The sequence below is a fragment of the Eublepharis macularius genome, chromosome 8 (genome assembly GCF_028583425.1).
Source record: "Eublepharis macularius isolate TG4126 chromosome 8, MPM_Emac_v1.0, whole genome shotgun sequence".
Classification (NCBI taxonomy): domain Eukaryota; kingdom Metazoa; phylum Chordata; class Lepidosauria; order Squamata; family Eublepharidae; genus Eublepharis; species Eublepharis macularius.
Window position 1 is genome coordinate 43560714 of NC_072797.1, and position 15873 is coordinate 43576586.

A 15873-nucleotide genomic window follows, 5' to 3' on the forward strand; every position below is an offset into this window, starting at 1 on the left:
TCAGAAAATGCCATAAGGTTCAAATGCAAAAGCTGAATACTAAAATTATGTTAAAAATCTTAACCAAATGTAAATTCTACAAATCAGTGGATTTATTTTCACCAGCAACTACTTATTTACAAACTCAAGAACAACATCAATTGCCCACAAAAAAGTAGCAGCTTTAAAATGAAAGCCTTACATCTAGACCAGACAGCTTGCCACATTCACTACTGAGATGTACTGTTTTCTTCTCTGCACCTCCAGTCAAGTGTTTTTTCTCATGCGTTTCGTTTTCTGGTCCTAAAGCTTCCTTTCTCTCAGCTGACTCTCCTAAATTCTCCTCTAGAGTGTGACAGAAACTCTCCAACCAATGTTTTATTTCAGTAGTCGTTTCTTTTTGTGTTTCCTCATGACTGGAATCTCTGGTAGACCAAAAAAAATCAACAAAACTTCAATGCCTACTATATAGCCTAGAAGGAATGCAAGATTCTCTTTTCATTTTCAAACTCTCTGCAGCATGGTAAAAGTCAACATATGACACTTTCCAAAAGGCATCGCTAAACAATACAACAGCCCAAGTGAACAAGAAACAAATTGTTTGTTCTGTAACTAGAAATGACAAACATATCTCAAAGAGGCACCAAAGCAGCCATGCAAGATAGGCCTATCCACGTTGTACAAACTTTCAAAGAGGAATTCCAGTGATGGTCACACAGACAAAAGATACTGTAGAATTTTTTTCTCTAGCAATTCCCAATTATCTTTTCTGTAGGATTTCAGTCATCTCTTTCCATTTGGTTAGAAGGTAGAAAAATTAGCAAAGGCATTTGCAGAGAGAAGAGGGAGTCACATCAACAACATATGTCATGAAAAAATCTTTAAGATAGGCTGAAGCTTAGTGGTAGAGCCAACACATTGGATTGCAGTATCATCAGATTCAATTTCCAGCCTCTCCTAAAAAAGATCTGAGGTAGCACAGCTAAACTTCTGGAAAGGCAGTGTCAGTTAGAGGCAACATTACTACACCAGATGGACCAATGGTTTAAGTCAAAATAAGGCAACTTCATAGGTCCCACTTTTGCAGGTTAAGCATATTATGATTAAAATGCATGCTAGGAACCTTAGTCGTTCTCTCATCCACAATACTTCCACCCCCAATAGTCATGTCTGGATGGTAACGACGTAACTTGGTTTGTAAGAGCAAGAGAAATCCTGTTTTTGAAGCTTAAGGAATCAGAGCACATGGCTAAAATGAGTGATGAGTTCACACACTAAAGACCATACCACACAAACAGTATTCATTGTATTCTGCCAAGAGTTGGCCTTCATACTTCTTTTCTCTATCTTTAAAGAGAATAAACTTACCCACTAACATGTTCTGACATATCCTCCACACTGTCACTCAGAGATGTCTTTTTTAGTTCAAAACTTGCACATTCTAATGGCTTCTTTACAGAAGGCTGGATTGAGTGTATTAAATCCACTTTATCAGGAGTAGCAGCTGCTTTGTTTTCTAATGCCTCCGAATGTGGCATGTCAGCTTCATAACTAGTTGCCTCCTAGGAAACAGATTGCATTTCTCTAAAACTGTTAAGATTTAAGAGTTTCTAAGGGATATGACTTGAAGACAGACTAGTGTTACTTGGCTGATGGTACAAAGTTATTTAATATACATTAAGGCTACAGATTTTTACAAACAAAAAAATCCAAGGACAATTGGGAACATACAAACATGAAAGCAACTCCAGCTCTACTGGTACAGTAGTTATATAGGCTCCAAAGTAGTTTAGTGGACCAAACTGTGCTGTTAGGAAAAGAATGCAAAGCTTTCAGAATGTAATGGATTCTTCCATGCATAAAAAAAAAATTCCATGAAATTTAAAAGCTTGCAGCTTAACCATGTTAACGTAGCTAATCATAATTAGCTAACATACAAAATGTATAGTTCAAATATATAACATATAAAATGTATAGTTCAAATGATTTTAGATCCTGCCTGGAAATAAATCAGCCAATTTTAAGTTCTCTATGAAGTCCAGTATAAGCAGATAATATTTTTTGCTTACATCATATTTAAAACAATGCTGCACTCTTAGATTATTCTGAAATTTAGGCTACAATTCTGCTCCACATACATAAGCTTTCATAAAGGGCATATCTGTTTTTTTTTAAAGTTTTATTTGCTATGGCAGAAGGAGAGCGACAAGTGCATGCCCAGAGTTCAGCAGAATCTCAATTTTCCAAGGTACTGAATTCAAGTCCTAATCTGTGTCTACTGTCCACGTGAATGAAGAGAAGGTGATATGGGAACTTCTGTAGAAGTTGTTCCGAGTCTTTAAGATACCACATTGCTATACTAGCCACATGTACAGACATGCACACAACTGATTACGACAGAATGAAATACCTTTCACTACCATTGTTAAAACTATATACATGGCTTCCACAGCCATTAACCATTTCTTATCGTCTGAGCACTCACACTACCTGTTCACAAGCAGTGGCTAAAGCTCTGGGTAGTCTGATGTGAAGCGTGCATTTATGAGCACAATAGCACATATGAAACTTGCTATTTAGAGGCCTAATTGCACAATCCTGAGCAGACTTACACAGCCTAGGATTGTACTGTTATTGATCCAATGTGCAAAGCACACCAAGAAAGTTTTATGGTCAGTGTATTAGATCCTATGGAACTTTTTCACTAATAGTAATGTTTCCCTTCAGCATAAGGGGCTTTCCTACTGGCACAAGACCCCTTGTGCTGGTTCACCATTAGGAGAAAAGTTACATCTCAGTATACTTACAGAGGTATGAATAGTTAGAAGGTCACTCCCACTGCACTCATGTTGGGTTAGAGTCGTCTTGGTTTCCACAGCTGCTTCTGTTGCCTTTTCTTCTCTTGCGCCCAAGTTCCTTGGTGGTGCTGCCTGCCTTTTACCAACTGGTCCTAAATTTGGTTTTAGTTTCTTCACTCGTCCTCTTGCTAATGGAGTGGGTCTTAGGACAGTCTGTTTGCTGTTTTTTTGTAAAGTGGATTTTTCACAAGTCCTGAAAGAATAACTAATTTTTAAAATCATGTGCTATTCTTAAGAATTAGGTGTGTGTTAAACAATGCAAAATTAGTTCATTCCATAATATGCTTTAAACATTAAGTGGTGAAGACAACAGTGGTAAAGTCTACTTGAAAGTAGGTCTCATTTTATTCAATGGAGCTTATTCTCAGGAAAGCTTTCTTAGGTCTGGAACCTATTTCAAACATCTACTACAAACAACAAAGAATGTTTTTGCCACAGTGGGGGTCAATTCCTATGTTTTGATCTTACCAGTTTAAATTGTGTAAGTCCTATCATTTGCATTATTTGAACTTTTTAAAAATATTCATGGTGGTAGGGTTAAATAATTTGTTTATAGATTTGGAAGCAAGCCTGTTTTAATTTGGTTCCTTATTAATTTTTCTTCATTAGATCGCATGTCTGAATTCTACAGCACGTCTGTAATTCTTTAATTCGTTGGCAGGGAGAAAGGCAAAAAGATATAATATTAAATAATTATCTATGGGATCTGAAACCTTACACATGCAAAAGAAATAAAACAGTGTATTGTTTGCTCAAAATTTATTTCATCCCAAGTGAATAACATTTACACACACAAAATTTCTAAAGACAGTGTAATATAGTGGCTTGATTGCCACAATGGGATCTGGAAAACATGAGTTCAAATCCCTACCCTCCCATAAAGCTTGCTGAATGACCTTGATCTGGTCAGCCTCTCTCAGCCTAATCTACCTTGCAGGATTGTTGTGAAGCTAAAACCAGGAAGAATGAACAACATAAGCTGCCCTAAACCACTTGGAGAAAGGGACGGATAAACACCAGGAATATCATTCAATCCTTTCTTGCCACCTTCCTCCACTGAACTATTTTGCAGTTACTATGTTCTGCAAGACCAAGAATCTTTCCTGTTCACATTGTATGGGGTCCAGAGAAGCGCAAGATGAAAAATCTTTCTCATCTTCCCCTTCCTTCATCCTCTGAAAAGCTGCTCCTGCAATGGGATCAGGGAAACAGCAGGGGAGGAATAACCCTTAGAAAGTATGATCTTTCTTGTACAAACAGAAGGTTTTTGTGCATGAAGAGAGCTCAATCCAACCATATTTTCAACAACATACAAAACAGATGTCAGCACATTTCCTTGATTTTTGCCATACTTACAAAGATTCAGCAGCTAAAACCTGGAAGTCTTTTTCTGTTGTCTCCTCTGCGGAGGCATCAATCGAATCCTCCTGATCAATGTTCTGAGAATTAAGCAGAAATAAACGTATACCGCTGTACCTTTCCACTGCAAAACAAACCATGACTATCAACCGTAATTTACAAACACAGGAATTAACTACCAAAGTTATAAACTAGGATAAAATTTTTCAATTACATTAATCAGATGCAATTTCACAGTGATCAAAAATATAGGTACATTGCAGACAAAGCTATGCATATCCAGTGCATACGAATGTTCATTACATGGGCCTAGAATCTGCTATGGAATTTATTTTGCATTCTAAGAATATTTCCTTTGACCTTATAACTAGGGGTGTGCCCCCCCCTGCTAAAATAAGTTAACTGAAGCAAGGGAATGTCTTATGTTTGTGATTAGGTACTGCTTGGTTCTGTTCTGTGGTAACTCCCAACTGGCTGAACCCAGCACCTGTGCTTTAGTTTGCTTCTATTGGATACCCATAAAACTGGCTCCCGATGGCCAATTTTCATGAAACTTGAGGGGTCTTTAGAGAACAGTCAGGAGTGGATTCCCCCCAAATTTGGTGAAGTTTGGTTGAAAAATGACCCTCCAGCCCGTCAGGTATCTCCCAGAGTAATTTTCCCAAAACAAACAATGGCCAAATTTTACCACATTTTTTCCCGAAAATTCAGTAAAAATTCAAGATACTTGATTTTTGATTCAGAATACCTAGATTTTACCAAATCAACCAAATTCAGTATTTTAATCTGAATTCTGAATCGAACGGTTCACCCCTATTTATAACTGCTCTGAAGCTTGGAAACATGTAGACAACGTCTGATGAAAGTCAAATAGTAAAGAGTCCAGTAGCACCTTTAAGACTAACCAACTTTATTGTAGCATAAGCTTTTGAGAACCGCAGTTCTTCTCTCTTGGTGAAAGCCGATAAACCAAAAAGGAAGGGGTTTCAGGGATACTACTATAGTACACTGCAACCTCCTCATACATGTCCCACATTCTGCCCCAAATTGACTTTTCTTCCTAGAATCTGCAATACATACCAATAATTTCAAAACTCTGAACATCTGCACTCTGAAGGCAGAATTCTGCAAAGCAAGCCTAAGCACATTTACATTTCTGAAGGACACATACACTGCAAGTATCTTAGGAACAAATTCTGGACATAACACAAGAGACAACATCTCTTAAGAACATTAGTGAGAAGATCCCCAAAATATACTGCGTATAGATTTCAAACTGCTTGGAAGCTACAACAGAAATTAATTTTTAATACCTTGTATACAAATTAGTAAATTGCTTCATACAGGAAAATAAATGATAAAGACAGGATCTGAGAGACTCATGTTTGAATCCCCATTCTGCCATGTAAGCTCACTGGGTGACTTTGAGGTAGTCATTCTCTCTCAGCCTAATCCACCTCACAGGGTGGTTGTGAACATAAAATGGAGGAGGGGAGAACAATGTAAGCTGTTATGGGGCCGCTCGCTGGAGAGAAAAGTGAGATATAGAAAGATAAATACTAAATACCTTTTGTGCTGTTCTGTCTGGCTCTAGACAAAGCATTTGGTACTCTGATTTGCCTTGGACAGGAGCTTCTTTTCTGCAAACTGCTTTTATATTAGGTTTAGGCCTCTGTCGACGGCCTCTTGTTTCCATCTTTTCTTCAGGAGCTTTCTGAGTTTCTCTAAACAAAGAACCATTTTACACTCACACTTTAAAATCCCAACTGTCTGTAACAAAATATGTATTTCAAGTAACGTACAATATTTGCCATTTAGAATGGGAAAAATAAGAAGAGATTTGGGAGGGGAAAGATGATAAACTAAGAAACAGGAAGAAGTAAAAACTCTTAAGTTCTACAGCGTTTTAAGATGTATGACTCCTAAAACAGCAATTATTGAACAGTCTCATTTTTTTAAAATTAAATATCTGCCATTTTCACTAGATAGAATAATTTCTTATCACTCAGTTTCTGAAAAGATTAGAGCTTATGCCTACCTTTCTTTTATCAAAAAAAATCTTTGGTTCCCTATGAAGCAAGTCTAGGTTCCAAGTTTACTGATTACAGTCTGCGACCAGCATAAGCAGGACATTAAAACGGTTTAAAAGTTCAAATGGAATTAAATATAAAAGGAGGCAATAAATAGATATACAAAAGTAGAAGTAAAACATGCCATAAGTTAATTATTTACAGAGTTAGTGCACGTTCAGACTGCCATATGCAATTTATGGTACTTATAGACCTGGGCACAAGATCTCGCTACCTGGTGTGTTGTCTGATGATTCCTGCCAGACAAGAGACAGTCAAGTTTAATTTTGTTCAATCTACCAGGGAACCTTTCTATTAGTGGACTAACCGTTTCTAATTGAATTCTCCTATGGTGTGGACAAGTGAAAAAAATATGCTCCATTGAATCAATTTCTCTTAAATGACAGGAGCAAAGCCTGAGAGAGTAAGGAGTTGCTTTGAACTTTCCTTCCAAAACAGCAGATGGCAAAGTCAAGCTTCTAGCTAAGGTAAATGCCCTTCAGGAATTTTTGGAGTCAAGAAAAAAAAGATAAGCTGCAGAAGCAGCGATATATCTGACATTAGCGAAGGAGATGAAACCTGGTGCTCTGAGTAGGTCCATTTGTCTTTCAATGTCTGTCACTCTCTACTTGACGAGAGATTTTGCCCAATCAATTCCAATGGCTAACAGGCCTTGGGGAATGAAGCAAGTCTTTCTCTGAAAAATTACAATACCACCACTTCTTTCATTCCCTATCCAAGCAAAGACTAATAATTGTTTCCTGCAATGTCTGATTTGGCGACTACCTTATTTAGGTGCCTGCAGAAGCAGCTTCCTTCAGCGTAACTTCATATACCAGGTAGTGGTGTGTCAAACAATGGCAGTTATGAGGAAAAATCCATTTTCAATATACTTACTGGGATTCCCTGCCCACATCATCGTTTGATCTTTCTGCCAACTCCTCTGTGGTAGAACCAGTTACTTTAGCTGTCTTATCTTCCACAATAGCCTAATTGAAAGACACATGAAGAATTTTTTAATAAGAGTGTCTACAATGATGCAAACAATTTCTCGAGCGCTCTGAAAGGCAAAATTAATCACTGAAATCAATGCGTTCTAGAAGGCAATAAAATTAAAGGGTTTGAGGCAATGTAAAACAGACACTTTAAAAGCCTTTCATTATACCTTTTCTACATCATCCACAGGTTCTGAAGGAGCAAGCTGGTCCTCTAATGCATTATTAACTGGAAGCTCACACTTTTCTGAGGTTCCTGTTAAGTTTGGTTTAAGGCTCTGCAGCGATCCTTTTATGGTGAACTTTTCAGTAGCTGCTCTCTCAGTTTCTCTGAAAATAAATTAGATGTGTTTATATTGTCTCCCCAACACAATGAAACGTCTAGTCTTCACAATCAAATGCATTCAGCAAAAACATGCCCATTCCATTAAAATCATAGCCCAAAATACATTGATTTTTCTGATCTCAGCAGTCTACTCATATCATTGTCCTCCACAATAGGAGATCTCTTGTAAAGATTAAATTACAACTAATGTTCTAAAAGACTCCCCCAGACTATGTTAAAAAGTTCACTGACCAAAAGCAGATATAACCATCTCATATTTCTAAGGAAGAGCCATAAACAAGCAAATATGGAAGCAGATTTCTTGAAGAGGGGAATCACACTTTTATCGTACTTCCCATACTTTTATTAATTTCATCAGTTCACATACCACTGTTTCCTTTTCTACTCAGTGAAATCTCAATTATTAATGCTTCGGATGAACTTCAGTTAACATACATAGCTAATTAAACCTGTAGCAGGAAGGAAGTTCCTTTCTGGCTGATGTTCATGAGCTTCCCAACCTATCCCTAAGTAGGTCACCTGGGGTCATTAGTGAACGCATTTGGTATGTAATAAGAAGAGCACAGTTGCTTGAAGGCACTTAAATCTGCAACTTTAGGAGCTTTGTTAAAGATGGGCAGAAGTGACTCATACTCAAAAGAGGGCTCTTTGAAGATGTGTAAAAATTTAGTGTAATATCATATCCCTCAGACAAGGAGGAGACAAAGCCCCCACTCACTTCTCAACACTCAGAAGAAAATGCCTGCTATCAATCCAATCAAATATACATCTCTGAAGAAAAGTAAATGGGTTAGTGCTGAACATTTCCCACATAGCTTCCTTCAAGAGCTTATGATACCTACTTCAATACCCAGTTTTACTAATGTCCAACATAACACCTTGTATAGCTAGGAGTTCTGAGAAGACGGCAATTAAGATAAAGTCATTCTCCAGTCTCCGGCATTACAGAGATACATTCGTACATCAAAAAAACCCTACTGCTTGTTTAAACTGCATTTATACAACAAACTTTGATCAGCCTACCAGACCCAAGAAACAGATCTCAGTTTGTGCATATAGCTAGGGTTGTCTATTTCTTGGCTCCTCTCTTGCCTCCCATCAGGGAGGATATCTTTCCTGTACTGCTATCTCTGGCCAGCTGAAATCAAAGGGCAGTAATTTGCTATGTTGGTTCAAAGTATTAATCACTGAGAATTTACCAAGTAGAAAAGAAAACAATGATTTGTTAGGCTGCCTGCATTCAGGCATCACAATGAGTAATGGGAACTTGCTCAAACTAGTGTTTATAAAATAGTTTGCCGTGATGTCTGAATGAAATGAAGGCTGCAAAGACTTGCAATACTAAACAACTGTAAACTAGGAAAGTGTTAGCAAGTTTGAAAACCTAATGTACAAAGAAAGAGCAAATGAAGTTCAAGGAAGAACCTGGAAATCCTTCAAGAAGGCAGTCACAAAAAAGAACAATCAGACTTCCTTGAAGAAAAGAAATCTCATTGCTCGAACAAGAACAGTACAAAACTTTAGAGATTGGTCATTATAATTTTTAAAGGCAATAATAAAAGAACAATGCTCAGAATAAACATGATAGGTGTGAAGGCTTTTAACTTAGTATTCTTTATGTATATAGTTTGATTTAAGTATGTATAAACACAATTATCAATTTTGCATATAAAAATAGGTTTTGAAAATATAGCCATAAGCTGCTTTAAGTTCACAAAAAAGGCTTGCACTAGTCCACTGGAATTTTTTACTTTGCCTGACCCTTTCCCAATGCCATATCACAGCTTACCAGGCAGCATAAGGGAGAGAACAGGCTAAAGAAGACCTTTTCTGAGGTTACAGAACTAGTTTCAGGGGGCAGAATCCAACAGTTCAGTTCCACTAATGGTAGCACTTTCCTCTGAGGCAAATACTGCTCTTCCATGATTTAAAGAAAGGCTGTGCCACTAGCAGAATAGAACCTTTGGGTCTTACCTAAGGTTCAAAGGATCCAAACACTGTTGAATACTGCACTTGGATTTTTCTGTGTGAACAAGAAAACCTAGGCACAAATTATTGCTACAGAGCAACAATAGCACAGTACCCATCAGCGTGTAGATGCTTCCTTGGTCTTAATATTTAGTGCATTTGGTTACATAAATGAAGAACTATTCTACTCACGCTGATTCAGTTTTATCATTGTGACCTGGTAGCACAGTGTGATCTTCATCCAGCTTATCTAACTCAACTACTGCATTCTGTAAGGAAACGAAACTCATCAATATTATCTAAAGCTCCTGACTTCTTTCACGGCTATTCTTATGACACAGCAACAGAAAGCCAACTGCTCCAACAAAAAGAGGGGGAAATACATGATTCACAAACATCTGATAAATTTATAATAATAATAACTGCACTTCTAAACCGCACTTTGAGACAGATCAGTGCTCCACTCAGAACAGTGAAGAAAGTCAATGTTATTACTATTCCCACAATACAGCTGGAGAGCTGGGGCTGATAGGAGTGGCTTTCCCAAAGCCACCTCCTGAGCTCAGGGCAGTAGTGGGATTTGAACCAGCAGAGTGCTGATTTGCAACCCAACCTCTTAACCACTGCTTAATAAATTGAAAGAAACAAGTCTTAAAGTTCAAAGTAAACAATTCCTTTTGAGAGCCTTGTTTAAGATACTATGGAATACACCCATTCATTATTCTTCCTATCTTTTGAGAAAAGCAAGACAGAGGAATCATGTATTGCCTGGATTAATAATTTGTTCCAAAAAAAACCATTTCAAAGTTCAACCCCTTGTACATTCTAAGCAATTGATAATATGCCTTTTGCATCTGTTTTAGTTCTAATAACTTATTTCTTCAGTTTTTCGCCTTAAGGAACTGAAAGCAAAATACATGGTCCTTTCCCCCTCCCTAAATGCATTTTATCTCTACAAAAACACCACAAGGTATGTTAGGCTGAGAGACACTGATTAGCCCAAAGTCACTCAGTAGCCCTCAAGGCAGACTGTGGGGTTAAATCCTAATCTAAGTCCAGACCCAACCAGTACACCAATCTGCCTCTTTTTCTTTAAAAACATTACACTAACTCAGAAGCGTGGGCGCCCGACTTACCGGGAGCCTGGTTTGCTGCCGGGAGGCGCGGGGGCAGGGCAGGCGCGGCGGCCGGTATGCTGGCTGACTCGGTCTCTGCCGGGCAGCCAGCATCCAATAGAATTTGAATTCCGGCCGGCCAATCAGCCGGCCGGGGGGGCGGGGCCGGGCCAGCCGGCGGACCTCGGGGAGGCAGTCTTCCCTCTGGTCCGCCGGCTGGGTATTTATTTAGGGCCCGGCCCGGCCTCAGATCACTCGGCTCGGGCGGCGACAGAGAGAGGAGCAGCGAGGAGAGACGAGCGGCAGCGAGACGGCGGAGAGAGGAAGCGAGCAGCGTGGGACCGGCAGCACGGAGGCTGGGGCTGGGGAGGTTTAGCTGAGCCTCCCCTTTCGACGCCCGGCTCAACTGCCGCCCGGCTCTCGGGCCCCTTGGCTCTCCTCTTCGTCAGCATCTGGCCTGCAGCCTCGCAGGCCAGGCTCCCTGCCCCTCCTGTTAGCACAGGGCAGGTGGGAGCGCCGTGGTTGGGGCTCGGGGCAGAGCTGAGCCCAGGCCCCACCGCGGTGAAGACAACCGACGAGGAAGGGAAGGCCGTGGGCTGCGACTCGCACAGCCATTCGACAGCCTCCTGTTGCTCCCTGCCCCTCTGTTAGCCAGGGCAAAGGAGCGGCGGAACCTCCCCCAACGGAAGGCACTGCAGGCCGGGGCATGGCTCCATCCAGACAGGCTGGAGGGCCGGGGAAGAAGTCCCGGGGAGGGGGGAAGTCCCCACCACTGCCCCCCAGGGCCAGCCCCAGGGGGGCCGCCGGTAGCAAGGGCAAGAAGGGCCCCGGGGGCGGGAAACCCAAGAAGACGGCCGGGGGCCAGGGGAGGAAGCCCGACACCGGGAGAGGCCGGCAGCGGGCACCCCCAAAGGGTTCCTCCCCCTCCACGGAGCTCCCCCACACCGCGGTATCCAGAGGGGGTAGGGGGCAGGCGAGGGAGGCCCGCCCCAGGCTTCCCCCCAAGAGGAAAGGCACAGAGCACGGAGGGAGGGCAGCTGAGGATAGCACAGCCTCCTCCCTCCAGAGTATCAGCCGCACATTGGAGTTGCTCTCAGCCAGGGTGGAGAGCCTGGGGAACTCCAGGCCTGGGGGAGCCGCACATCCCCCAGGGCCTGTCGAGGTCCCCTCAAGCGGGCGCAGCAAGAGAAGGAGAAGCAGCCCTGCCAGAGGGCGTCAAGGTGAGAGGTCATCAAGCTCCAGTTCCAGGAGCTCCAGCCGCAGGCGGCGCCCCTCCACCAAAAGAAGGAAGGCCCCCAGGAAGACGAGCCGAAGCCGCCGGCGCCAGAAGGATTCAGACAGCGAGGGATCCACAGGTGAGTCCTCATTGGAAGATGAGTGTGGCGGGCCAGGCTACTGGGATGCAGGGGCCGCCATCCCCGGGCTCCCAGGCTGGGCGTTGCGGCGCAGGGGGGCAGCTGGCGCTGGGGACTCCCGGGAGGTTTGGGGAGCAGAGGACGACAAAACACCTCCCCCTTCCTCTAGGTCCTTCACGGACGAAGAGGATCCCCCGGGGATTCACCTATCTCGCAAGGCCCGGGGGAGAATCCTTAACGGGTTCTACGTAGACGTTTTCTCCCTCCTCAGGCCGGAGGCTGAGGACGGGAGGTGCCCCCCGTCCAACAAACGGGAAAAAAAGGTGCCAAAAAAGGAGACAGCTGAACGAACCTTTAGTAACTGGATGGAGGGGTTCACTGTCTACATGGGGGTGGTGCAGATAGCGTATCCGCAACGGGGGTGGCATTTGTCCAACCATTTGAGCAACGTCCTACGGGCCCGGGCCCTGGCCGGGGACGCGGCAGCTATGGACTACGATGAGGCCTTCCGGAAGAGGGCTTCTCAGAACCCCAGGGCCAGGTGGGACCTCATCAGCCAGAAGCTCTGGCTCTGGCTGGTGGGCCCACAAATGAAAGGGCGGGCCGAGACTGCCCGGGGGGGACGCTGGTTCAGCCGGCGGGACAGGCCTCGCGGCCTTTGCTGGGAATTCAACCAGGGCAAGTGCCAGCGGCACAAGTGCCGCTATGAGCACAGTTGCGAGTCTTGTGGGGCCCCACACTCCCGGCAGGCATGCCCTCGAGGTTCCCAGGCCACGGCGCCCTTTCGGGGGGGCCGGTCCTCCAATGGCGGTGCCCATAGGGATGGGGGGTCGAGTTCCACCGCCGGTCACCAGCCCAGCAGCAGCAGCAAGTAGCCCTGGCTGCGCGGAGTTAGGGTTGGCTCACACACCTATCCGCCTGCAGGCCCTCCGCCCCCTCCTGGAACAATACCCTAACAGGCTGGCGGCTGCCTTCCTGATGGAAGGCTTCTCCAAAGGCTTCCGTATTCCTTTCACGGGCCCCCGTGTGGCCACTTCCTCGGGCAACCTTAAGTCTGCAAAGGAGTTGCCCGAGGTGGTCGCTGCCAAAATTGCCAAGGAGGTGGGGGCTGGTCGGGTGTCTGGCCCCTTCTCTTCCCCCCCGTTACCTAACCTCAGGGTTTCTCCTCTGGGGGTCGTCCCCAAGAAGGCCCCTGGAGAGTTCAGACTCATACATCACCTGTCATACCCGCGTGGTTCTTCAGTCAATGATTGCATCCCCCAGGAGCTGTGCTCAGTTAGATATGCCTCCTTTGACCAAGCGGTCCGCCTCGTCCAGTCCTGCGGGCGGGGGGCCCTCCTGGCCAAGTGTGATGTTCAATCCGCCTTCAGGCTACTTCCAGTTCACCCTCAGGACTTTTGCCTCCTGGGTTTCAAGTTCAGGGATCAATGGTACGTGGACAGGGCCATGCCCATGGGGTGCTCCGTTGCCTGTGCCGCCTTTGAGGCATTCAGCACCTTCCTGGAGTGGGCCGCCAAGGATCGCATGGGTTCCCCCCACATTACTCATTACCTCGATGATTTCCTGATCATGGCGCCCCCTGGTGGTCACACTTGTGCTATTCGGCTCAGGATCTTCCAGGACTTGGCTGAGGAGCTGGGGGTCCCACTCGCGCCGGAAAAGACGGAGGGCCCCACCTCCCGTCTCACTTACCTGGGGATTGAACTCGACTCCGAGGCAGGCCTTTCCCGCCTCCCCCAGGACAAGTTAGCTCGGCTGCGGGCCATCATTGAGTCCACTCTCCCTCGGGAGAAGTGCACCTTAAGGGACCTCCAGTCCATCATGGGGCATCTCAACTTTGCCTGCCGAGTGGTTTCCCCGGGCCGGGCCTTCTGCGCTCGCCTGGCCAGGGCGTGCAGAGGGGCATCGGCACCGCACCATCACATTCAGCTCACTAAGGGGATAAAGGAGGATCTCAGAGTCTGGGGGGAGTTCCTCTCCAATTACAATGGGGTCTCGCTGTGGCAATGTGCCCTCTCCCCAGGCTCCGACTTGCAGGTGCAGTCGGATGCAGCGGGCAGCCTGGGGTTTGGGGTCTTCTTCAAAGGGAGGTGGTGCGCCCAGCGATGGCCCTCATCCTGGGCCAGCTCCGGGATCCTCAGGGACCTCACCTTCCTGGAGCTGTTTCCCATCTTGGTCGCTGTTACAATCTGGCGGGAGGAGTTCAGGGACAAACGGGTCCTCTTCTGGTGCGACAACCAGGCGTCTGTCCGGGTGATTAACAAGCAGTCCTCTCGCTCTGAGCGGGTCCTGCGGCTCATCCGGCATTTTGTTCTATGCTGTCTTTCCGCTAACATCTCATTTTCAGCCCGGCACGTAGCAGGTTTGGATAACAGCATGGCAGATGCGCTGTCTCGCTTCCAGATGGAGAAGTTCTTCTCGCTGGCCCCTCAAGCGGCACGCACTCCCGACCCATTCCCGGTGAACCTGTGGCGGATTGGCGAGACACAGTGACGCAGGGAATTCTCAGCTCAGTGGCTCCCTCTACTCTGCGGGCTTATGCCAAGGCAGTGGCGCGCTTCCTCACCTTCATCGGAAAGGAAGGAGACCGGGACCCCTGGCCGCCATCCAAGACCACGGTGCTGCGTTACCTGGCCCACCTGCGAGGATCTGGCTTCGCTCCAGGAACTATGCGGCGCGAGTTGTCGGGAATCTCTTTCGTCTGCAAGGCAGAAGGATTCCCCGATCCATGTGACGGTTTCCAGGCTCGCAGGGCCATAGAGGGGTGGGGCAGGGTCTCCCCGCGGGCACCTGACCAGCGCAGGCCCATCACCCTGCCCATCCTGCGGGCGATCTTGCAGGCGCTCCCAGACATCTGCTGGTCTTCGTACGAGGAACGGCTTGTACACGTGGCCTTCACCCTGGCCTTTTTCGGGGCCTTTAGGGTCAGCGAACTGGTGGCAGGGTCCCGCCAGGATGCCTCTGGCAGGGCCCTGGGAGCGGGGGACGTGGTTCTTTCCAGGCGCAGGGTCACCATCTCGGTCCGGCAATCAAAAACCGACCAACGGGGCCGGGGGATCTCTGTCAGCCTGCGGGCCTCTCGGGAGCAGGCTATCTGTCCAGTCAGGGCCGTCCAGTCTTACCTAGCAGTCCGGCCTCCCCTCCCCGGCCCCTTCCTGGTGCACAGGGGCGGCGCCCCGTTTACACGCTACCAGTTCGCGGCCCTGCTGCGGGCATGCCTACAGGCAGCTGGGTTCCCGTCAGCGAGCTTCGCATCCCATTCCTTCCGCATTGGCGCAGCCACAGTGGCGGCAGGCCTCGGGCTCCCCGCGTCTGCCATCCAGCGGCTCGGCCGCTGGCGGTCCCGGGCCTTCCGCACTTACATCCGCCCTGCCCGGGCTCTGGCTCATTGAGTCTGTTTATGCTTCATGTTTCAGGGTGCCGGAGGATTGTTTGGATTTGTGGCCACAGTATCGTGCATTGGGCCGGAAAGTACGCGGCGTCTTCAGGATGGGGAAGACACCTCGGGTTGGGCGATCGCATCGAGATTCGCTGGATTGGCTCCCGGGGCATGCGGTGGGAGGCGCTGGTTCCCACCTTGTTGCGGCAGGCCCGCCGGGAGAGCCCACCCGACGCCTTGATCATCCAGCTGGGAGAAAACGACCTGGGCAGGCGGGAGGCTCCGGAGCTGAAACGGGCGATGTGCAGTGACCTGGACTATCTAAGGGGGCTGTTCCCTCGGACTTCCTTCCTGTGGTCGGACTTGCTCCAGAGGCACTGCTGGCGTTTTGCGCGCCACCCCGAGAAGGTGGACGGAATCCGGCAAAGGGTGGCCCGCGCCATGGGACAT

General features: G+C 46.3%; 1 protein-coding gene across 1 annotated transcript in view; it reads right to left on the reverse strand.

Moving 5' to 3' along the window:
• BDP1 (B double prime 1, subunit of RNA polymerase III transcription initiation factor IIIB) overlaps positions 1 to 15873 on the reverse strand; it is a 72415-nt gene that overhangs the window by 31446 nt on the left and 25096 nt on the right. The window contains exons 13-20 of the mRNA XM_054986735.1: positions 9767 to 9843; positions 7431 to 7590; positions 7163 to 7254; positions 5764 to 5920; positions 4194 to 4276; positions 2787 to 3030; positions 1348 to 1541; positions 182 to 404 (exon numbers count right to left, since the gene is read on the reverse strand). Of these exons, the coding sequence (XP_054842710.1) occupies positions 182 to 404; positions 1348 to 1541; positions 2787 to 3030; positions 4194 to 4276; positions 5764 to 5920; positions 7163 to 7254; positions 7431 to 7590; positions 9767 to 9843 (1230 nt within the window). The remainder of the gene's footprint in view (positions 1 to 181; positions 405 to 1347; positions 1542 to 2786; positions 3031 to 4193; positions 4277 to 5763; positions 5921 to 7162; positions 7255 to 7430; positions 7591 to 9766; positions 9844 to 15873) is intronic.